The sequence below is a fragment of the Haemaphysalis longicornis genome, unplaced genomic scaffold (assembly GCF_048455015.1).
Source record: "Haemaphysalis longicornis isolate Haplotype H1 unplaced genomic scaffold, Haemaphysalis longicornis Haplotype H1 scaffold_4, whole genome shotgun sequence".
NCBI lineage: Eukaryota > Metazoa > Arthropoda > Arachnida > Ixodida > Ixodidae > Haemaphysalis > Haemaphysalis longicornis.
The window spans coordinates 47,672,581-47,697,374 of NW_027526361.1; the positions used below are offsets into that span (position 1 = coordinate 47,672,581).

The following is a 24,794-nucleotide window of genomic DNA, read 5'->3' on the forward strand; positions in this document are numbered from 1 at the left end:
CGGGGCAAATCTAGCCGGTTTATGTACTCCGTGGTCTGAGCAACGGATATTGACCACAAAACGAGTCTGCTTTTCGTGTATGATGTACTCTGATTCCACACACAAAAGCACACAGGATTCAGAACGGGCATGTTCAGGCTGTCACTGTCACTGCCAGGGTTGAATAGGCAGGCGATAGGCCTGCTTCTGCCGACAGGACATGGCTGTAAACGTGCTCATATCAAAGTTAAGAGACAAAGTTATGAAATCAGGTTGGGTGAGCAGCTCACTGCCATATGAGTGGCCACTGCTGTTCACAAGTTCTGGCACAGAGAGGGGCAGTGGCTGACTTGTAACAGCGCACGTGAAACTGATGAACACACACAAGTTGCAAAGAAATTTGGACAATTTATTTTCTACTTTGTTCGGAAAAAAGAGCACAAGAATGGGAAGGAGCAATATATGGCACGTGTATTTCTGCTACCTTGACTTTTTCGTTTGTTTGTTTGTTACATCTTTTTGTGTTTATTGAGCAGCTTTTGATCCTTTTGTCACTTATTTCTAGTTGTACGCTATTAGTTACAACTTTTTAAAATCCGTCGGTTCATAGCTGGGTTAGCGTGCTTTGATAAATACCCATAGCTATGTTTCATGTCCCTGTTTCTCCAAAAAGCAACTACAACAATAAACACCGTGCCATAAGAGGGACTCACCTATTCACATTCCCTTGAGGACTTCATTACCCATGAGCTTTAAGACTATCGTGCACCAATACAAAAAGTTTTACAAATCCATAGAAATGTTCCTAATGACATAGTTTGCTTATTTTAGAAATGTCACTTCTGTACTGAAGTAAAAAAAATCAAATTCTGGCTTGCTAGGCAGATAGCACGATCTAATGAAAACTAGACAAACAAAGATGTGTTTCTTGTTTAATTTTTATCTCAATATGGAAGTGATATATTTCTAAAAGAAGCAAACTAGACCATTGGGAACATTTCTATGGATTTGTAAAACTTTTCGTATCGGTACACGATGCTTTGTAGGTCTGTCGGTCATGAATTAGTAAGTCCTATAGGAATGTGATCAGGTGAGTTGCCCTTAAATTTGTTTCAACTGACCACATCTAAGGCCAAGAAGGAATTTCTGCACGACAGCGAAACAAATCCATAGTTCCACAGATACCTATTTTATTAACAACTTAGCGAGCCCCACACATTATTATATCTCCTTTTATTGTGCCTTGGATGAAACGCAAGGGTGAATAGTCCTACCCATCGTTGCTTTGGTGTATGAATACCAGCTATAGCCAAGCATTAATCTGCATTGCAGTTGCAAGAATGCCCCGTCCAGAGGAGAAGCGCGAAAGCATCAGCTGTGGCATCCGGATCGAGCACCTGGTGGGGGCCTGTATCACTGCTTTTGTCGTGGGCGCCATCGCCGGAGCACTGGCCATGTACCGGTACATCAAGCGACACCAGAACCACGACCCCCTGGCACTCAAGCACCTCGGGACGCCCCTGGTGCAGGCCGAGGGCAACACCTACGTGCCCCACTCGCAGTACAAGAACAACTTCTCCACCCTCACCACGTCGCCTGGCAAGTTCCAGAAGGAGGCCACCATCAAGCGCAACGGCTTCCGGGCACAGATACACTCGGACCAAAACTTCTGAGGACCTGCTACCACCTGAATGGCCAGAGAGTAGCTGCAGTTGCTACAACGCGGGTGTCGGCTTGTCGGCGAGACCACAGCTGGCAACACTGTGATGCTGCAAACAGAACGCACCAGAGTCCCAGTTCTTGACCGCCAGAAGCATCATGCCAGCAGTGCATCATGTTTTGCAGAGACTGTGCCTACTTAAAATTCGCTCGCAAATCTTGGAAGAGAAGGACACAGGGCCTCGCTTGGTTTGTGCAACATGGTGATAACTTTTGCTTGAAAACGGGATCGATATTCCCCGAGAGGTGAGAAAGTACCAAGTCCCGTGCACTCAACAATAGGTATGGACAGTTGGCGCGACTGGCAGGCACATGGAGTGGATGCCTTGAGAGACACAAGACAATCAGCAGTGCCTCGTGGTGTCATTGGGACTTGTGCATGCAAGACCGGTGGCAGTTAGTAGCCAGATTAAAAAAGAGTTGATTGGCAGCCCTAATTCCTGGTGACAACTGTGCCTTAAAGTCTCAGACGGACCAATGTGCCTTTTTAAAGACCATCATGTCTAGGAGGTTGTTGAAGTTGTTACAAGGGGCCGATCACACAGGTAAACTATGCACACTGTTGTTCCTGAAAAGTTGACGGCCGTAGACCGAGGGGTTGCGTGACTGTCTACACCGTTCAGAGCTTATTTGAGATCCAGTGAGGATGATGATATTTTGTTGCGTAGGGATGTGTAGGGATACAGAATGAAATACAGATGACAAAAGTTCGCTTATATGGTTGGTGCACTGCCACGTTGCACCTTCGACACTTCGTAAAAAGGACGGTCGGCCCGTGTGTGCTCAAAAAAGTGGGCAGCTGAAGTGCCTGACAGACAACGACACGTGCAGGTAGTGCGCATGTCTTCAAGCCAAGTTTTACCAAGTCTTCAAGCGACACTTCTGCCGGCAGCGTCTACAGTGCCTTATGGTGAAAGCAAATATGGTGAAAGCATACTGCATCAGTGATGTGTTCCGAAACGCCTTAATAAGGACTTGTGTCTTCTGTTGCAACAACTCCAAGTTTTCCACTGCATTTTTGCTTGTGTTCAAGACAGTGCACAGAGACTCCAGCAGGAGAGGGGAGCAACGAACTGTGTTTCACGTTTGCGTCGTCGTGTGCCTAGATTTGTGCTGAAGTGGACAGCATGCGAGATATCGTCAGATTCTGTCATCTACATCGAGGGTTGTGCCTGTGGAATGGGCAACATTGCATGTCAATAACCCACACTAAGTCAGTCAGCTGATGAGAGGTTCTTCGCAGTTCCATCGATAACAATTTATACGAGCCGAGTAACATCCAGTTTTATTGTGTGCAGGGAGAATGTTTTATTCCCGTTTATGAACTTTTCTTGGGTGAGGTGCTTGTTTAGAAAATTGTTTTAGAGTGTATATAGAGAGCCGACTATCTGCCATCGATTTTCACCAGTGTCGCTGTAACCTGAAGAGTAAAAAAAAATCACTGCCAGCAATGTAAAACTTCACAGTGACGGAGCCATATCAGAACAAATCTAAGGCTGGTGCACGCAAGGCAAGTTTCTTGCAGTTGATCAAACGCCAATCACATCTCCACACATTGCCTCATCACTTGGCGAGGTGTATCGTAACAGCTTGGGTTTTTCCTCTACAGGGACCAAGAGTGCATTTGTGTTTGTACATAGTGTGAGCGTGTAGATACGTTTAGCTGTAAATTCATCTTCAGCTGTACAGAAAGATTTCTATATGGTGCGAGTGAAGGTTATATGCCGTATTTACTCAAATGTAATGCGACCTTCTTTCTAAAGATTCATGCTAGCTGATGTTGGCCCTTTGTTACAAATGCATTGTAGTGCCCAGCTATAAACATCATTTCACCAGAGCACGAATAGAGTAAACAAGATAGAAGTTCAAGAAAGTCAAAAATTTCATCTCATTTTAGAACGGTGAAGTTAGGGTGGTGATTTACCGTATTTTTGCGATTCTAAGCACCCCCTTTTTTTCTCAAGATTGTGATGCCCAAAGCCAGGAAGGGAGCTTATATTCGAAAAACCTCACATGACCCCCCCCCCCCCCCCCTCCCCACACACACACATACACACACACTTTTCGTGGCAGTAGCTAGAGGAGACAGGCGCAAGGAATAATGTTTTATACAGCAAACATTAAAAAAGGTAGGCACAGACAATGAACTCACAGCTTACGTCTGATACTCGGTCACTCTCAATACCACAGAGTTTGTAGCACCACTTGAGCCACTGCTCTCAATATCGCACAGCATGTTGTCTTTTGTTCCATCAAACATTTCTTTTAAAGGACTCAAGTGCAGTGAAAGGTTCAAAAACAGAGCGAGAAAGCGCAGTTGGTGGCTTGGGCCATGTAAATCTATAGCCTAGGCACGGTGCGGCTCCTCACAGTAAAGGAGGTGCTTAGATTCGCATGCAGACTTTTTTCTAATTTTTTTTCTGAAAGTAGGGGAAGGTGCTTAGAATTGGAGGGTGCTTCGAATTGTGAAAATACGGTATATATGGTGGCAAAAATGCTTCAAGCTTTGCAGGGCAAACACATGAAACCAGCCTTTTTGCCCCTGTTAGTCTTACATTGCATTCGCTGCTTTGCTTTTTTTCCTCCTTCCTTCTCCACCAGAACTCGGAAGAAAGCTTGCTCTCGCATTACAGTCACGGTCGCATTACTTTGATTAAATACGGTAAAGAAAAGAGACACACACAAAGGAACTACAGTGGAATCTCGGTGATACGAATTCGGTTGATACGAATTTCGTTGTGATACGAATTTTCGAAATTCCCCGGCCAAAATGCATTGTGTGCAATGTAAAAAAATTCGGATGATCCGTATGCATTTATCTCTCCGTTGCGGGTGATACGAACGCGCGAGCAGACGGCCGCCGCGTGGACGGGAGGCGGGAGTGTTGGTGCGGCCGTGCGGCCTTGGTTGTGCGCGGGCACAAAAGCATTATTCCTCCCCCGTTGACGGTAATCCTCCTTGTGGGGAGGTGCTGTTCCGAACGAACCGAACGTTTCGCCCTCTCGACGCCTGTTCTTTCTCCCTCCCTTCTTTTATCTCCCGCTGCAATCTCTTCTCTCTGTACCTTTCGTTTCCGCTGGCTGCAGCTCGGGTGCCTCTAGCTTCTTTTTTTTTTTTTGTATTATACTTCTTGAATAAACCGCGGCAATCAAGCGTTCCCTCATTTCTGACGGCGATTACCCTCGCCATTTTGCTTTCTCCACATTCCTCGCTTCTGTCAATGCTCCGCGCTCGACCTATCCTGTTGTCGCCTTGCCTGCGCCACTTGCGCGTCGATTATGTTGAAGCGTGAACCGTATGGAGCGTTTTCTGCTCACGAAAACACGCCGCAGGCGCGCTGACGCCGCCGCGAATACCACCCGCATGCTGCGCGCGGCGGCAACATGGCGGCGTCACCGGCCGCGAAGTGGTGCGGGTAGCTCGACCGACCGCTTCTGATCGCTCTTAAGAAACAAATGAAGTCGCTTGTACAGTAAAGGAGCTGATAATGTGGGCGAAAACGACACTACAAAGCATTGTCGGCGCGGTTAGGGAAAGCGCCGATCAAATATCCGCAACCGTGGTAAGCCTAAACATCTCCGGCGGGGCCAGCGTGCTGTCTGGAGCGCTTTCAAACTGCCGCCGTGAAAAGCGCGCCTCCCAAATGGAGCAAGTCGGCAGGCTACCCCCACTGCCGCGCGCGTCGCGCATAATTTTCCGAGCGAGGTAGAATCTGACGCTGGGGCGAAATCGTCGACGCAGGCGTAAAAATAACGCATGCGCCACGCCGACGCGCACGAATTGCATGCGGTTCACGCTTGAGTTCGTGTGCGTGCGTCGTGTCGGCGATGAGCGCGCATTCTTTTGACGCCCGTGTCGACGATTTCGCCCCTGTGTCAGATTCTACCTCGCTCGGAAAATGATGCGCGGCAGTGGGAGGAGCCTGCCGACTTGCGCCAATGGGGAGGCGCGCTCTTCACGGCGGCAGTTTGAAAGCGCGCGCAGCAGCTGGCTGGGCCACCTCCGCGGCGGATATTTGGCGCGGATGATATTTTATAGTGCAGTTTTCTCCAACACTGTCAGCTCCTTTTTACCGCATGAGCAATTTAGTTTACATCTTGAGCTGCATTTTAACAAAAGGTTAGAAGCGGTCGCTGAAACTACCTGCACCTCTTCACGGCAAGAGCCGGCGCCATGTTGCCGCCGCCTGCCGCATGCGCGGCGCATTTCCATTTTTTCTCGTTTTCTGATGATACGAATTTTCGGGTGATACGAATTTTTTTGCCGCCCCTGGAGATTCGTATGACCGAGATTCCACTTATTAAAGGCTTACTCGTGACAAACGTGCCAAAAAAGTCTTGCGTTTTCTCCCATTTCTTTATCCCTATTGTCTTGTTACGCCGCGAACTGCAGGGTATGTTTTCACAACATATTTATAACTGAAGGAAACAATGTGTCAATCTTTTTTTCTAAACTGTTGCAGCAGACCCAGAGGAGCATATTTAAGGCCTGCTTATAGCTCATTACTTGATTTGTGCACGGTTCTGAAACAGCGGACCATTAGGAACATTCAAGCTCAAATTCCACTCTCGCCGAATTTGGGCAGATGTAAAATTAGCAATGTATAAAACAGCCAAAGTTCCCTTTTCCTTTTTTTCAACTATTTTTGCATGTTTGTCTCGTCACTTTACACAACCAAGATGCTAGCATATTATAATGCTGGACAAACTGTACACCCGTGCAAATGTCTTATCTTCATGATGAATGTGTTCTACTAAAGATATTTGAAAAACAAAAAGTGAAGTGTGTCTTCGTCAATGGTAGATCCAAAGGGGTGCAGTGGATTGAGGTGACCCCCCTCTCCCCCCTTCTTAAATTACTTTCCAAATTAGCACGTTAAGCCAACAGTGCATGCCTTACCCACAGCGGTGGCTCAGCTGGCTAAGGCATTGCGCTGTTGAGCACGAGGACACGGGTTCAATTTCCAGCCGCGGCGGCTGCTTTTCTGATGGAGGTGAAAAGCAAAAACACCCGTGTGCACAAGATTTCGGCGCACGTTAAAGATCCCCAGGTGGTCAAAATTAATCCGGAGCCCTCCACTACGGCGCACCTCATCGCCTGTGTTGCGTTGGCGCATTAAACCCTACAATCAATCAATCCTCCTCCCAAACTTTAGTCCATCTCCTCATACGACCAATCTCATGGCAGAAAGAAACTGGACCGACACGTGGTTTTCTAACGCTTTGAAATTGCTTTCACAGTAAATCCACGATCCGAGTTCTCAACGTTAGTTTTGGGATGTTGAAGTGCCATATAAGGAATGGGCACTCATTTTTTATTTGCCTGGCATTTTTGGGTGAATCTGCTTGGGCTTTGAATTGGTTGCCGGTAATCGCACAAGGCTGCTGCTCACTTCCTAACCGCACAGCATTCCTGATTTTTCCCACCAAGGTGTCACGTCAGTGGTTGGTAATCGTGTGTGCTATTTGCGGCAATGACGATCTGGCCTGCCTTTACTCGAAGTCATTAAATAAAGGCAGCCATGCTTTGCCAGACAATTTTGGCAGGTTCTCTGTGCTGTCCTTTTTAGCAGCCGTGTTGGCAACGAGAACGTCGCATGCACTGCAGCTGACAGCACATAGAACAGATCCCTGCTATTGGACAGAGCAAAACGAGTGGCAAAACGCTTTCCTCTAACCCTTGTGTAGCCATGCATGAACAGCTACCCTTCCTAATTATACTTCATAAATTTAATTAGGGGAGCAGGGGTAGTTATAATAGTTAAAGCCCCTCCACACTGCTCTCGTCCGCCGTGGACACAGATGGAGAGGCATCAATAAAAGTGTGGACAGGACTGACCGACCAACAAATCGCTGAGTTAGCACAGTGGCCTCTTGGTGAGCGCCCAACATACACATACCAAAGAGGAATCTAGAGCTACCATTGATGCAAGTCACTCGAGGCTGTCTCTCATGGGAATTGGGGGAAGAGTACAGATCTGCATAGGATTCGTTATTGGCTCGGATTGTAACGTCCTGGTCAGCTTGAAAAAACAAACTGCAGCAAGAATGCCCGGAAGTGTTTATTTACATAGATAGGAAACAAAAGCATGCTGCGGCAAAACAAAAGTGAAATGAGTAAACAATCTTTATCAGCTCTTCTAGCAGATCAAGCCAGCTATCACAAGGAAGTGTTAACTTTTGCAATACCTCAGAATACTTATACATTCTAATAATTTGATCATTTCACTGGTATGTAAAAGAACAAATTATCACAAGTCTGTAAATGTTATATACAGAGAGAGAGAGAGAATGCTCTTTAATGTGAACTGGTGAGGTCAGCCCTGCTAGGGACAAGGCTTGCTACACCAGATGGGGCGTGACTACGGTGATGAGTGGTGCATATCAGACATCAGGGTTACAGCAGGAAGAAGACAAACATGAAGCGTTAAAAAAAATGAAAAAAAAGGACAAGAAAAACAAGAGATTGCTGCCAACAGAGTCCAGACAAAAAAATACAATTGAAAAGAAAATCGTTAATGGAAACGCTGAAACAAAATGAAAAGTAAATGACGGGAAAAAAAAAGCAACAACACCAACCCAAGAAAAATAAATAGATGAACGCCACAGTGTGAAAGAGAAGATATCGTGACACACTTGCTCTGTCTCTGATCTAGAGAGATTTGTCCAGTTCAGTCTCTCGTAGGAACTGGAGCAGAACTTTTGTACCTAAGGTACTGTCAGCACTATTGGTCCAGGGCCCAAGAAAATTAAAAAGTTCGAAGCTGCCTGCATGACGTACACGAGAGAGGGAGCTCGCTGCAGTTTTTCGCGCAGCAGCGTATCGAGGGCAGACGCACAGCAAGTGATTTACAGTCTCGCGCACACCGCAAGTCCGGCACAGGGGGGAATCTTCCCAACCAATCTTAAACTTAAAACTCCGAGTAAACGCCACATTCAGGCGCAGTCGGTGCAGAACTCCTTCACACCGCTTGTTGAGGCCGCGTGGAAAACGGAAGTCACAGTGCGGGTCAATAGCGTGCAGTGGTAGATACGTGCGGTGAGGGTCCTGCCACTCCGACCTTTGTGCAGCCCATCCACTTGCGAGGATAAGGGCGTTGCTGTCCTCTCGGGAGAAAGGAAGCTGGGTTGTGTTGCTCAGCAAGTGGCCTGCACTGGCGGCTGCGTCGGATCTAATATTGCCTTGTATGTCCGAGTGACCAGGTACGCACTGAAGAATGATTTCATGGCCTTCGCGCACTGCCATTGTGTGAATTTTGGCAATTTCACATACAAGCTGACTGCGGTTGTTGTTAAGCTTTCGGATCGCTTGTAAGGCACTGCGCGAGTCGAGGAATATTACCCATTGCTGGGCATGATGTCCGCTGATGTAATGAAGTGCAGCCCTCACAGCTGCCAGCTCGGTAGCAGTCGAGGATGTTTCATGGCTAAGTTTTCTTTCGATAGTGCACCGGGCTGATGGGATCCACACGCCGATGGTGGATGAGCCCGGGCGAACCAACCCATCCGCATAAACATGTGTGTAGCCTTTGTAAGTGCTGGAAATATACTCGAGTGTTATATACAGTAGATACAGGAAGGCATTTAGTTGCACAGCAAGTAAAACTAAGCTAACTGATGTGCAGTTTGTCAGTGATGACAAACAGACTTTTTTTGTATGTGTACAACTTTTAAGCACTGCCCCGATAATTTAGCCTTCATGAAACAGTGAAACAATAAAAGTGTATTTCTCTGTGGCATTGAAAGAGTTTAACAGGCATTGCAATGGCTTGCTTTGCCTGCCCGAATCGCAGACTAAAAACTTTCACATAATCCTGAAGCTTAAGTTAAACGGCCATTGCGATAGCTTGCTTTGCATACCAAAACCGCAGACCAAAAACTTTCACATAGACCTGAAGCTAAAATAAGACAAAAAGGAACAAATGTTTTCACACTTGCTACAATGTTCTCAGCTACACCAATTACAAGGCAGATGCAAGCCTGTATGCATCCCAAAATTCCTGCGATAGCACATGGCTGCAGTACCACTTCGTACACCTCTGTAAAAACTGCATATGAGGCCGATCTAGCCCTTCATGTAGCAGCCCACTGTTTTTTGTAATTTGACATTCAAGCCTCATTTCGACATACACTGCCTGCTGCACCTCTGGTCTCACTTACGACCAAACCTATGAAACAAAGGACTGAATGAATACTTGGAAACGCAATGGCGCCGTCAAGAACAGCCGACCACAGTCTCAAAAGTTTGCTTGCTGTCATTGTGCCCCTGTGAACAATAGAACTGCTGTGCTCTGGTCTGTATGAAAACTAGTGGCAGCTTGAAGGGAAAGGCAGTAGTAGCAGCCGCCTCCACTGCAAATGCCTTGACTGTTACGTTGAAAAAAAACATCGGAACTTCCAGTAAGCATGCAAAAAACCACTGCTTTAATCAAATGAAGCGCTGCGCCTACAAATGCATAACATCTTTCTTTCTAATTCTTTCTGCCACTGCCCCTCTGCAGTTCACTTCCCTCGCTCCCGGTGAGAGCTCAAGAGTCCAATTGCCGCCACATGGTGGGCTTGCTCTCTTTCTAAATCAGGAGGTTCGATCTGGGGGCTGTATGCGATCTCTCCTGTTCGGATGGCGGGCTTCGCTTTCTGCAGGTCGGCAGGCCCTGATCTGGGGGCCGCATGATATGCCCTGTGCCTGCAGGTTTAGTGGCCGTAGACGTAATGTTGTCTTGTGCTTCGTTCATGACACATCCCCCAAATGACAATGTCGTTTCCATCAGGTCTCTCATTTTGAGAGGGTGAGCACTTGAATGGTGCGCCTGAATGTCAATCCCCCAGAACTCACACCATACAGGATCACACCTTTCCACCGAGACCAGGAAAGGTTTGCTCAACCCATCACATTTTCTAAATTTGTCTGGGCTGCAGGGACTCCTTCAGTAAAGTCCTTCGGGGTTCCACTGTGTATCTTTTGTATTAAGGTATTCTGATGCCCACCTCTTCCAAAAGTTGCTTAGCAGTTTGGTTTAACTGGATAGCAGCTGTTTTGGGTAGCCACAGGAAGCACCCGTAATCCTCTTGCACTGTTGTTTGGGTAAAGGTCGACGTTAGCTGTTTTCTGGTCAGGAAGAAAGCAGGGCAGAGGGGTCAGATTCAGATGGTTCGGTCAAAGGGTGAAAATTGAGCATGGCTTCTACTTCGCGCAGCACTGTCGTTAGTTGCTTGAAGCTGAGGTAACTATTACCAAAAGTCTTTTTTAGGGCTTGTTTAGCCAGGCCCACTAGGCACTCATAGAATCCATACCAGCATGGTGCACACTCCACAATGAATTTCTATCAACACAGGTCTTTGCGACGACAACCTTTTGCGATGAAAACCTTTGTGATGAAGACATCATTTTGTATGACCGTCCGTAGCACGGCTAGGTCAGGTTCATGCTGGTTTCCTTGAAGGTGAGAGCGTTACCACCATAAATGGTACTTGGTACACCGCGGCAGGAAATTAATTATTTGACGGTGAGAAGAAAGGGCGCCGCTCACATATCCCTGGCCAGCTCGAGGTGTACTGCTCGTGTGACACCGCAGGTAAGCAGTGTGATATAGCACTTTGTTGTAGTAGCTCCCTTGGCCAGCAGTGGCCCTGTGAAATCAACACCAGTCACTTTGAAGGAGGCTGCCGAAAAGGGCTGCCTCGGATATGCGATTGGCCGAAAGCTGCATGGTAAGCAGAGTGGTCGGCCACGAGCTAAAGCGCTGGCATGTTACGCATTGCCTCAGCGCATTCTTTACGAGTGACCCCGCTCTAACCACCCAGCACCTTTCTGTCAGCTGTGCCAACATATCACAGGTGCCTCCGTGAAGCATTTGACGGTAGCAGTGGACAACCATCCACTTTGCGAGGCAGCTCTCTTTAGGCAGTACAATACGTTGCTTTGCATTATAAACGAGTTGACTACATTGCAGTCTTCCATCGACTCCAAGAAGACCACTGCTATCCATTATAAGTGACATGCTCTTTAATGGCGAGTCTGGAGGTGCTTTTCTTTGGTTGTTCAGACTCGGTTTCTCTTGAAAAGCCCTTTCTTTGTTCATGAAGGACCGAATTCTGTTCAGCCTGGTCCAACTTTAGTGCTGCCAGTGGTCAGGTTCATTATTTTTTTGCTCGACTTTGCTGACAAAACTAAGCACCCATGCAGTGACTCTCAGGATCCTCATTAATGAAGTGTAGTTTGCACGTCAAAAATGGCATTTGTAGCCGGTGGTGATGCTGTTGCTAGTAATAAATACATTAGTTTGCCTTTTCTGCTCAAGCTCTGAATCAGTGAACACAGAGTTGAGAACACTGTGAGGCCACTCGCTCTCCTCTAGGCATATCCAGGGTGGCCCTGCTCACCACAATTTTGCCATTGCCAAGTGGGCCACTGGCAGTCCGCGAGTCGGGAAACTCGGGTTGTCTTTTCCAGGACAGTGCTTCCATGGAAGATTGCCTGTTGGTCTCTGGGTCTAAATGATTTGGTTGTGCTCAAACGGTCTGCGTCTCCAAAAATACAGTGTAGGGCGATGGCGGAATCTGTCCACAAGCAGGCCATTGGCTGGGCGCTCATCCAAAGTGTCAAAGATGTAGTGGCACAACCTGGCTGCGAGAAGACACGCCATCAGATCCAGTCACACCAGGGTCAACTCTTTTACGGGGGCAACACGTGCTTTGCTCATCACGATGGTTGACATGCACCCTCCTCGTTAGTGACAGTGGTGCAGGCCACTGCTCCGTAGGCAACTGGGCTGGCATCTGCGAAGACATGTAGTGATGCCGATTTTTGTCGTCAAGAGATGTTAGCTCCGTAAAATCGCGGCACCTGGATTTCCGGGGGGTGTAGCAGCTCTTGGAACACGTCCCAAGCGTCAACAATGACAATCTGCAAAGGGTTGTCCCACTGGATTCACTGGCGCCACAATTGCTGGAAGAGTATCTTCGCACGTACAATAAAAGGTGGCAACCAGCCAAGTGGGTCAAATATTCGCGCTGTTGTTTGCAGCATTGAACGCTCAGTGTCGCTCCCCGATATGGCGTTATCCAAGCAAGGCAGGAATGTAAGTACATCTGTCATTGGATCGCACGTCAGTCCTAGGACCTTCAGCACTCCGGACAGGTACCCGAGTGGCTTAGATCGGCAGTAATCTTCTTCAAACTGCAATCCAAGTCTTCATTATCGGACTACCACTTGTGGAGCTTCATGGAGGTGGCAGTAAATATGTCGTTAGCATCATTGTAGAGTGTCACGATCACCCCCTCGTCATTGGCTCCGGTATAGGCTGCGTCTCAACTGATGTGCAGCGAGGGGAAACTTCCACACAACTCCTCCGGTGGGGCTGTCAAGTGGCCGACACGAGACATGGGCTTGCCGTTGCCCCGAATGGAATGCGCATCATTCCTCCAAGTGTAAATTGGAGGCGTCATGCTGCCAGCTTGGGGTGTTCCTCAGAACCGCATTTCTGTCATCTTTCCCGACACCTATTTGCAGGAAAGCTTATTCAATATCCGTAATGAGGGCAGTTTGATGTCTGTGGAAGTTGAAGAGCAGTCCGACACAGTAGGCCGTCAGGTTAGGCCCAGTCTCTAGGTTCTCACTGAGGTACTTTTTGTGGTGTGATGAGGCATCGAATACTGTTCGGAGTTTTCTGGACCAGTGAATGACTGCAAGGTGTAGCATGCAGTAAACAATTTGCCCATCATCCACTTCTCCCTTGACGCGTTCTACAATGCCTTGAGCAACGTATTGTCTGATGACTGCATTGTATCCTTCAAGAGTTGGCGACTTCAACCACCTGTTAATTAATTGCTGCAGTCGTCTTGTTGCGATTTTCTTGTTGTCGTCAAGGGATTGCTCTGTTTTCCATGTCAGCTCTACTTCGTACTGGCCGGAGACCTACATCGCAGTGTATTCGCATTGCTTGCCTTCCTAATAATTAATTCCAATGAATTCCAGGGTCCAAAATTTGCTCAAGGCATCTGCCGTCTTGTCTTCAACAACTGATGTCTGCAGAGCAAGTCTCAGTACAATGGTTCAGCTGAGATGTCTCTTCTATAGGACCCTGCATGCTCTATCCGAACATGGTCTCAACAGCTTTCAGATTTTCGTTGTTTTCTCATTCAGCCAGTTGTGAGGCCCCAGACGTACTCAGAGCCAATGAGTAAATCAATGTCCTCAGGAGCATCTCCGTTGGTGACGTCGGCGATTTTGCAGTCTAGATCTCCCAGCCGACGCGCCAATTACAGTGGCAGAGCTGGTATTTCATGGTCGCAAATGGCGTCTGTTTCCAGCACGTCCAACCTGATTTGTGTTCAGTGTCACCGTCACTCGTGGGAACATCTTTTATTCCTGACGACCGCCGAAAACGTCAACTGTTAGTCTTTCATTTCCCACGAATTGACAACTGGCCCTTTTCAATGCGGCAGACATAATAAGCAAGTGCGGGCTCCCTAAATTGAAAAGCATGCGGATTTCACAGCTGTATTTCTCCACTGCACCTAACCTTCGCCATAGGAAGCAAGACTGCCTTCTTACGTCATCATGCATTCTGGTTCCCAGGTTCGCGTGCAAGTTTCTGGCAGACTTTGTCCATTCATCGGCATGCCCATTTCAAAAACCGAAGTTTAATGAGCTGTAAAATTAGTTCCAAGCAATGCATCAAAAAACTGATTGTCTTATTAGATGCAACGCATCTCTTGCTCACGGGTATGTCCCTCCAGCGTCGTCATCGCAGCGTTGTCCGCATGTTCACTGCACATGCGCAACTCTCCTTCGTTCTTCTCTCCGACAGCTGTGCGCCACACTCTCACTCCGTCTCATTATCATAACAACAGTTGCGCGTGTGCGCTTCACTGCTCTGGGTGCACGCATGTGTGCGCACTCTCACTCCGTCTCATTATAACAACAGCTGCGCGTGTGCGCTTCGCTGCTCTGGGTGCGCGCATGTGTGTGCATGCGTGCGACTCTCCCCCTCGGCTCCTCTCCTTTCAAAACCGGGAATATAAGCGGGGGAGCGCACGGCGCCGGATCAGTCCAGCGCTCGCTCTCGCACTTGACTTGACTTTGCTTGACGATACCTCTGTGCAGACAGTCCCTTCAGCGAGTGGACTGACGCAATCCAATACCAGTGTCAGTCCAAACGCTCCCCCCTGATGCGTTGCATCACATCAGGGTTCCCTCGCGGGAAGATGGGCGTAATTTTTTCATTCACCAGGGTTCATAGTATTGGAAAATATAAAGATTACAGTTTTATGACCAACACTGCTTTGTCTATTGTTTGACCAAAAAATGGCTAATTATCTCTAATTATTTTGGGAACTAGTTGACCACCTGAAAAAATAATGGCATATTTGAAATCAGTGGGAAAAAAGCAGCAAGACTGACATGTTTCACAAAGTTCACTTGAAAATTAAAAGAAGTTGTTTTAAGACCAGTGTCTTCCCTTAAAGCATTTCATGTTCGCACGGCATGCACGTGCCTGGTGTTCCCCCGTCATGCAATGAAAGCATCGTTCATAAGAAAGCAGCATCTTCTTTTCCTCAACAGATTTTCCAGAACTTCAGTTCCGAGTGGAATGCACATTGTTGTTGCAGAAAAAGCAGCATTCTTGACGGCAACTGTGATGCAAGGTTGATATGGAGGAGGCATGCTTTTCAGTTTGTTTCTGGCAATCTTTTTGATCATGCTTTGCTTCCTGCTTTACATGGACGTGATGGGGAGCAGCCAGGTTTTCGCGACTTTCAGCTTCTACTCTCAGAAAGTCCGGCAGCCGACAAAAAGACGTCACATTACCTTTTTGTGCATCGTTGAGGCCCACCCTCAGTGAGGCGTTTGTCAGCTGTCAGTATCGTTCCATGTCTCGAGGACGCGTTTTCAAGTATAATCCAGTAGCGGGTCACCTGGCAATGCCCTTTAAACAATCGGTAGCAACATGTAACTGAAAGTCTCCAGCTTGCACCCAAGTGTCTCCAGGCCTCTGATGTGGGCGGCCAGGGTGTCGTAGAGTCAATGCAGTCCGCATGCATGTTGCAACAAAATAACAGGCTTCAGATCTATCAACATCTTGAAATGTTCTTGAATGAGGATGAGCTCCTCATCCTCATTCCTGAACCGCTTTTTCAGAAGCTGCATGGCATTGTTGTAGCAATAAGCTCTTGGCGGAAGTTAAGTGGTAGCAGTGGCGGCGTCTCCAGTGATGGGCGCTCTCAGGAAGTTGTGCTCATCAATAGATGAAAGGTTTTTGCTTTTGTCGACCTCCTCAGAGTCCCCAAATGTGCTACCACCTGTTGCTTCACATGCTGAACTTGATGAGCTCTAGCTTTGGCAACTTGATCTTACACCTGTTCCCTCTTGCGTTTGCTCTGTGCCGAAAATGGCATTGTTAACCGTTGGCGTGGCAGCACTCGGCACTAAGTTGCAGTCTATTCGTTGCTGGTGTCGTGTGAGACACGACCGGATGCGGTCGTTGTACTCCAGCACCTGCGCGCACTCGCCCTCAGAATCTTCACCTTGCACAAGCATCTCAATTTTGTTGTTGAGGGCCTCCAGGTTCTTCGTTAGTTTTTTCAACTAAGCATGCAAAACTGCGGCTTCATCTCTTTGGAGGTCCCTCTGCATTGCATTGTGACTCTCATTCAAAAACTGAGAGCGGCCCGCTTTCTGAGGTAGCATTCCAGTGCGTTGAGCTTACCAGATGAGCCGATGACGTTCCAACCAAAATTTTTGTCCGTGGCACTCATTAACAAACATTGGAACTTCCAGTAAGCAAATGAAAACAATTGCTTTAATTAAATGAAGCACTGCGCCTACAAATGCACATCTTCCTGTCGAGTCCTTTCTGCCACTGACCCTCTGCGGTTCAGTTCCCTCACTCTCAGCAAGAGCTCAGAGTCGGGCGGCAGGCTTGCACTCTTTCTAGGTAAAGAGGCCTAGAAAGACCGCAATCTCTCATGTTCGGGCGGCGGGCTTCGCTTTCTGCAGGTCCAGAGGCCCCACTCTGGGGGCCGCATGACATGCTTCATGCCTGCAGGTCCAGGGGCCGTAGACGCAATGTTGCCTTGCGCCTTGTTCGCGACATGCCTATTTTTAGGCTTTTTGTCTGACTGCACTATTCCATAAGAGTACTAACTCCAGGCAGTTACAATGGTTCCAGCAGAGTTCTCGCCAAAACAATATGCACGCAACTGCTTTCCTTTCAGATATTTTACAAACCTTCTGACAGCCAAGTAAGTTTGTAAAAGGTTCTGCAGAGCAAAGCATTGGTTCCTGTTGAGACAAAGGCCAACATTTTCAGTCCCAGTGGCAACGCAACAGCACAGCAGTGGAATGCAGACAAGCGGCCCAGCCCCTTTGTTTCCAAGCTATTATAACAGCAAAAAAATGTGATGCCATAATTTCTAATATCAAAATCTAAGATTTGTTGTTTATTAATGCTTTTTACAAAGGCAGCTGTGAACGATTCAACAAATATAACTAGTGATTTGAGCAGCTTCATCCACTACAGCTTGATCTTCAGAGCTGAGCGGATGCCCTCTGGAATAACTGCAATAAAAAATAACATGCTTTCATTTTGGAAGCGAACATACCACCTTTGCTGACGTAACTTGAGCACACAATTAAAAATAAATTAGTTATAAAAATCTGGAAACACCTCCAAGTGTTAATTTGGTATTGACAATGTCACCATCTACACAAAGGTTGATACTGCCCATAAATGATTCAAAGGCACATTGAGCAAGGAACAAGAAGCACGCTACATTGGGTTAAACGGGCAGTCATTGGAGCTAATAATAATCACAGAAGCAATAAAAATCTTGGTTTCAAAAGAATAAGAAACGTCTAATCAGCAGACATTAAACCAATGTGTTAAGGATGTGTTTGCAAACAATAAGTCTTGAATACTGACATATTCACAAGTAATATAAATAGTGAGCATGTCTACATGCACTCTGGTTTTTATGATAAGGATACTTGGGGCCCTGAAATGCAAGTGAGAACAATCAAAATATATAAGGTAATGTATGCGGTGCATAACCTTAATAAGCATTCCAGATTTCTGCATTTTAAAAAGTTATATGCGGTGAATTGAGCTCGATATGTGCTCAAGTGCTCCCCTACCACATTCGTTTGGTCCTGCAGATCGTCTCCAACTGTGCTAATTTGGAGCTGTGTAACAGTGTTCTTTTCGCAATACGACGAATACACCTACCACAGGCTTTTCCTCTTGAATGGGAACAGGTTTTTAGATGTAGGGAACCTATGCAACACTCCCCAGGTTTACGGGCATGACCACAGTCATTTCGATTTGATAATCCTATCGATAGAAGTTGGGGGAGTGGATTGTGGGCAGCTTTGGTAATATCAGTGATCATGATCCCTACGGCTTCATCAACACCAAAGTGCGTAACGAAGCTTAGAGTTCTTTAACTTTTCTCAACCTGGTGCATCATTCTCGAATATTTGGGGACATGAGGTACAGCACGGTTTGCTACTATCTAGAAATTTAAAGCTGGCTAGGGGGTAATCCCTTTCCCACAAATTAACCACCTTCCACTCAGTGACTGGAAACAAGAGTGGAGAGGCAATGACCAGATCTATGCAGCAGTTCCCTGCTGTGTTTTCGTGGGCTGACAGCAAAAATTTTTCAAGGAGCCATCCTCAAACATCAGCACGTGTAGAGCCCAAGAGTGGGTGATGAGCATTGATGTCCTTCACTAACATATAAGGTTCTGGGAGCTGATTAATTATTGTTTGGAGTTCCCTACTAAATGGGTTGTGGACAGGAGGTACGTATAACGAAATAACAGGCACACGGCCACAGTTTATTAGAAATAACGGCCTGCACGGTGACCACTCCAAGATTGGTTTGGAGGGGAATGTACTGGCATAGAACTGAATTTTGAGTTACAAGTGCAACTCCCCCGGAGGACTGCATGTTTCCTCTTATGCTTGGTTCAGCTTCAGATATATCACCCGGAGACACGCTATTTTTGTTCGCTATCCTGAAAGCAAAGCACGATGATCGTCTACATTTTTTAAAAACAGGCCCCTGCAGTTATCAGGTACCTTAAAATTAACTTATGTGTTCCCATTGTCGCTTCCGTCTCCAGAAGAGCCTCGCACGCCTGTTTGTAAAGCACTTTTGTGGTACCGTCACCCTCCTAGGTTTTTATCCCCTTCCCAGGAGACAGCTCCGAGGGTGCTCTGGTCTGGAGCAATCGAGGAAAATGCAATGCCCTATCAGTGTCTAAAGCACCAAGGAGATCACCACTGCGTCCATGGCCGATTGTGAAGACTTGACAGCAGAGCTAGACAGGCTGTTTGAGGTGCGTGCCTCTCAGCTGATGGGGGCCCAATAGCATCAGCATTGGGCTAACACAAGCCTCAAGGGATGCTGGGGCAACTACTAAGATGCACCCACTACTGAGCCCAACACGGGCGCATAACAAAAGTATGTTACCCATTGCCAGCTGCTACAGCATTTTTTAAAGGAGCCATGAAGACAAAATACAAGTTGGGTTTATTAGAAAGACTGCTTAGTCCCGATAACAATGATATCACTATCATCGCAATCTTCGAACAAATAACGGAGATATTAAAGAAAACGTGTGAAGCAGTCGCGACCCCCTAGCCAATTTCCCGCAGCTCTTCTATGACGTCACGGAACCTTGTTTGCGCGATTGGCGGCCGCCTAACTGACCTGTCGTGACGGCAGATGACTCGACGTCTGTAATGGGGCCTCTAGTTCCATTTGACCACATCACTTGAATGCTAACGTGCAGTTTAAGCACTGAAAATTATATTTTATTGTTGGCCCGTATGACGTCATTCTTGCTCATAACACGTCACTGTGGTGCAAAATTTGAAAGTTTTTAAATACTTCTTGCTTTTTCTCGTTAAAAAAACATCTTTTGTGGCTCTAATGGAGCTGAGTGAGATACTGAATCCTAGTTCTTTCAAATTAAACGAAGTTGTATTTTCTCTTCATGGCTCCTTTAAGCACCTAAAAGTGGTTTCCTTTCACATAATCAACCCTCTCCACATAAAAAACAAGAAAACGAGGAAGAAGGTGGCTTTCCACTTGTTCCCTCTTTTTGCTTGCTTCCCTAAATATACCTACACCGCAGGCAGTAACAAGTGCCAGCTTGCACTTTCATAGTCATAAATCTTTCTACTGAGCTTGCGCACCTGACACAATGCATTATCTAAACCAAAACTAAAATGGTAGCGAGGCAGCACATTTGGCAACGTTCACATGATGGAGCCTGTGTGGTAAACAAAGTTACCAACTGCGTTTGTTTTTCATTTTCGGGCACTTATCTCCCTCTCTGCTTTCAAAAACATTTACACAGGACTTGAGAATTCACTCTCAGCTTTCACAGATTGTGATGTAGAATCGTAGTTCGAGAAAAAAATGCGCGGGTGGACATGCCTAGTGGGCATTTTTTCACAGGCCAACAGCTGCTAGTGCATGCAGCAGCATGTTTGTATTCTCAGCACTGCAACCTAGAAGCAGAGGAAAACTCCTTTTTATGTTTTCGTAGCCCTTTATCTTCTCTGTGAGCCCCTGTCACACCATCGGTTATCTTACATACCAATCCATGCTACCTACATCAGCATCCATTGTGGCTATAAATGCCATTCATTTGTAGTGCACCATTCCAGCATCTCATATGATGCCTCACACTGTTAACGTCCTAATCACTGTTTCAAACAGTGCAACAACAACAAAAAAAGCCCACAATGCTGTCTAATAACTACTGCATCCCATGAGATATTTATGCCCTGATTCCGACGACAACAACCCCTTTTAAACAAAATTATTTAAAGAAAATTCCATAACACATTTACCCATACAGCCTCTCAGTGAGTCATCAAAGCCCATACTGAAACAGCAGCGAGAAATGTAAAACTTACAAGTTTTGACGTGAGTCAGGTCGCAGTAGGGCCTGTTGTTGGTCTGCTTGCACCTGCACAGCAGGTATTTCTTCGTCTCGTCGACAGTGAAGCGGATGGGACCAACACCGAGCTCCTTGCCTTTGTGGGTACCATCGCAGAATGGCTAGAGGGAAAAAGCAGGCACTTGTATTGTTGCACCAACTCAACCACACTAAAGAAGTCACCGATGCAGTAGCTCTGCAGTGACAAATAGAGCAGCAACCAGCAGTAACCAAAATGTGCAGGAAGCATAATTCTGGCAAAAAATCATCAAAAGCTGTCTGCATTTATCCACACAAGTCGCTTAAAAAGAAAGAAGCCTGTGAACGGGCCGTGACTGTTTATCCCCAAACTGCTTCATACAATACAGTAAAAGCTTGTTAATTTGAACTGCAAGGGGACGCCAAGCAAAACGACTTTTTCATTTATGGACCAAATTGAATCAAATTAGGAGCATTTATGTAGCTAACCATTCTAACAAAAAAACTGAAATCAGCTTAAAGATACCTTTGGAGTTAGAAGACTAATTACCTGAAACTTGCAATCAGCATAATTAACTAATTACACAAGAAGCCAACGAGATTTTTACGTCAGTGGGATCAGAAATGTCTATTCTGTGCAAGGAAGCTATTAGATTATTGCATTATCCTTTAGGCATAAAGAAAGAACAAGAAGAGTTTCACCTTCCTTTTGAAATAAGAAATATTTTCTTGTCAAAAAGAAAGTGAAACTTCTCTTTCTTTTTGAATACCCAAAGGAAATAAAGCAATAATCAAATAGCTTCCTTGCCCAGAATAGACCTTCCTGGTTACGTTGAGATAAAAATCTTGTTGAGTTCTTACCAAATTCGTTCATTAATCTTGGAGCAGCTTTGTGAAGGTAATTAGTCTGGTAACTCGAAAAGTATAGAAGATATCTTTAACCTGATTTCAGCTTTGTTATTAGGTTAGTTAACTACATAAAATCTCCTAATCTGAATAAATTTGGTCCATAACTAACAAAATAGTTTTACTTGCCACGTCCCCCCAACGTTTGAACTAACGAAAGTAAGCAATAACAACGCTACGCTGCAATTCTGAAGCAGCAGGGAATGTCAACACTTTGTTGCTTCAAAATCCCATGACTGCGGCCTGCCAGTTGTCCCTAGAGGCGATAGTCAGCACTTCTTGCTGACTATGAAGAGGCTGAAGGCTGACAGCACTTCAGACTATGAAGAGGCAAAACAGTGTACCCCCTTGTTCTGCCATTCATAGTTTGGTAAGACACCTGCTGGTAAGGAGTCTGTTACTTCAGGCATTGTCTAGTAATACCCCTGTCCCACGGGCACTTTCAAATGCAATTCGGTAGATCTGGATCGAGCTCAACCCGGATTGGGCGCTGCTACACGGCATGTTTCAATCGCGATCGAGCCCCATCCTGCTCGAACTCAATCCTGGTTTTCCAAGCATGATTGAGGTTTCCAAGCGCAATTGGACGAAAGCAGCGATACTCTCGTCCTTGCTGACTAATGGCACAGAAGGCGACAACTTCAACTAACGCCACAAATTGTATCAAATAACTTGACCCAAATAAGCGTGCGTGAATATTTGTATAGTTATTTGTACCTACGACCGCGCAAAGTTACCAGACGCCGGCCGCGAAGTACATTTTCGGCGCCAACTGGCGTACGTGAGTGCAGCCGGTGCAACTTCTCGAACGGGATTGAAACATGCCATGTAGCAGGGGCGGTGCGTCGAGCGGGCTCAAAAAGTCAATCGCACTTCGCATCAATCCGGATTGAAAGTGCCCGTGTGACACGGGTATAAAGATTACGAGTGCATGTAGACGTGAGCAAGGTAGGAACGACATGCCTATGAGCTCACTACTGCGGTGTGTTGGCACTGGTTTAACAATATGTGAAGCACATATCCAGGTAACACATGACAGACTGTACAAAACAAAGCAAGCAGACCACAATGTATGCTTCCTATTTTGGTCAGCAAGGGTCTGCCATGGCCAGGTTGGCACCTTCCTTATTGATAAATACTTCTCAGTAACGGGTAAGGGTTTAGTACTTCAAGATGTGGGGAGGAGTGATGCGTTTCAGCCTCGCGCACTGAAGGAACCAGAGGAGCATTGTACTCGCGCCATTTCTAAGTGGCCACCTGGTGGCGAGTCGACACAGGGGGTGATTGCGCATATAGAAGGCTGGAGGAGAGGCTGTGTTGTGAGGCGTGTTGGAGAGGCTGGAGATGAGCAGGTAGAACTCCAGACTATGAAGAGGCAAAACAGTGTACCAGGCAGTAAAATAGTGTACCACCTTGTTTTGCGGCCTCATAGTTTGATAAGACATCTGTTGATAAGGGGTCATTTACTTCAGGCATTGTCTAGTTAAGCACACTGATTTGAAATTTTCTTACCTGCTTCTTGCTAAGGCCACAGGCGCACCACGAATAAGTTTTACCAGCTTCAAGTTTCACAAATGTAGGGATCCTCTTGGCTATCTGCCCTTTTTTCACTGGCTCCTTTGATGCTGATGCCGTACTACATTTCGCCTGCAAGGTAAAAGAAACTGTCGATCAGAAACATGCACGGTGCACATAAGCTTGAACAAAATTGGCACACCTGAGACCACCCTGAGGCATTCACCAAATGGGTAGTCTGTGCGCAATAACACATATCCAGTGCTTCTGTGAAACCTCAATAAAAATCTCTGCTGAAAACTTCAGGCATTTAGAGCGCTTAAATTCGAACTTAGTATTTAACCCTTTAGCACACAGCATGCATTAGGCCACGAAAGCAGTAAGTTTTAACATGCGGAGTTTTCTTTGGAACTGAGGTGCACTTGTTCAACCTTTATTTATGACTCACTGTTTAGTTCAGCTCGTGTAATCAAGTAGAAATTAAACAAAGAGAACAGCCCTCAAGCAACGGACTACTAATATGCCTCTGCGAACGTCTTATCAATTTTTCTCTCAATAGCAGATCACGTTTCTCGGATTAGTACCGACTTGTATTAGTTACGAATGATCCCTTATCATTTTTAAGCTCATAACTACAGTTATTCACGTCTTCGTCAAGTGAGTGCGTCTCGGTCACGTCTTCGTAAAGACTTCGTCAAGTGAACCAACAGGCGGAGTTGGTTGGTTGGTTGGTTGCCTCAGACTATGGCACATACCCACGCGGGGGATTGGCCAAGAAGCCTTGTACCTAATCAGGATGTGACCTATATTATTTTAGATCTCGAAATCTGGAAAAGGAAAAGGAAATACAGAACAGAAATGTTTTTCAAACGTAAATATGAGCTGTTTTCTTCTTCTTTACAACACTCACGGGTGACGTGCTGAGCGATTCCAACTTGTTTGGATAATACGAGAACCCGATTTAAGCAATTTAAGCGTGTTTGTGTACGGAAAAGCTACTTTAGTAAGCTCACCGCTTGAAGCCAAACCAGAATTTGCATCCTCGGGGAAATCCTACGTGCAATAGACATGTCAGTCTTCTTTGAAGTGTACGCAGCCCTATCCAAAAGCCACCGGTTTGTAGCGAATGGAAACTTGCGCAGCCGCACGTGAAATCCAAGCGGTCAAAGGGGAATCGTCAAATCCGACAGTTACCGGGGTTACAATGGTTACAAGCTCACAAGGGCAGCAAGTCAACTCCTGTTTACCTTTAAATATAGTAGCTCACCCGCTTTGCAGCGGAATGAGTGCTGCGACCGTTACAGTTGCCAGGGGCGCTGTGATCGCATCCTTTCGCCGTCACAGCGAGCTCAGAAAGCTAGAGAAAACACCTTTCTTTCTTAGTATCATAAAATATTTTTGTCACATTTAAAGGGAAAGCTTATTCTTTGAATTCTTTGTGGTCGAGTAGGCTAAGATTGGCCTAGAAAATTTTAACAGAGTGTACCCAAAATCGAAAACTAGAGTTACGTCCGACGGAACTTTAAGCCCGTTTTTAGAGTTACGTACGACGGAACTTTAAGCTGGTTTCTAGAGTTACGTCTGACGGAACCCCAAATTGAAAACTAAAGTTACGTCCGACGGAACTTTAGGCCAATGTTTTGAGTTACGTCCGGCATAACATAAAACACAAAAAATTTACAGCTCTTGAAGACTCTTGAACCAATTTACATGGTTCAAGAGTAATTAATAGGGTTG

The 24,794-nt window shown here is 46.2% G+C and overlaps 2 protein-coding genes across 4 annotated transcripts in view; one reads left to right on the plus strand and one right to left on the minus strand.

Moving 5' to 3' along the window:
* The window catches only part of LOC144178644 (semaphorin-5A-like), a 179,877-nt gene extending 173,402 nt beyond the window's left edge, over positions 1 to 6,475 (plus strand). For all 3 annotated transcript variants that reach the window (XM_077706647.1, XM_077706648.1, XM_077706649.1), the window contains one exon: positions 1,312 to 6,475. In XM_077706647.1, the coding sequence (XP_077562773.1) occupies positions 1,312 to 1,652 (341 nt within the window). In that variant the 3' untranslated portion in view covers positions 1,653 to 6,475. The remainder of the gene's footprint in view (positions 1 to 1,311) is intronic.
* A 10,645-nt stretch (positions 6,476 to 17,120) lies between these two features.
* LOC144178645 (CDGSH iron-sulfur domain-containing protein 3, mitochondrial-like) lies at positions 17,121 to 24,298 on the minus strand. Its single transcript, XM_077706650.1, has 4 exons — positions 24,071 to 24,298; positions 23,055 to 23,189; positions 20,635 to 20,779; positions 17,121 to 17,259 (listed from the first exon to the last, which is right to left on the minus strand). Exons 1-4 carry the CDS (start codon positions 24,125 to 24,127, stop codon positions 17,216 to 17,218), a joined length of 381 nt encoding a protein of 126 aa, XP_077562776.1. The 5' UTR covers positions 24,128 to 24,298; the 3' UTR covers positions 17,121 to 17,215.
* Between the last annotated feature and the right edge of the window lie 496 nt (positions 24,299 to 24,794).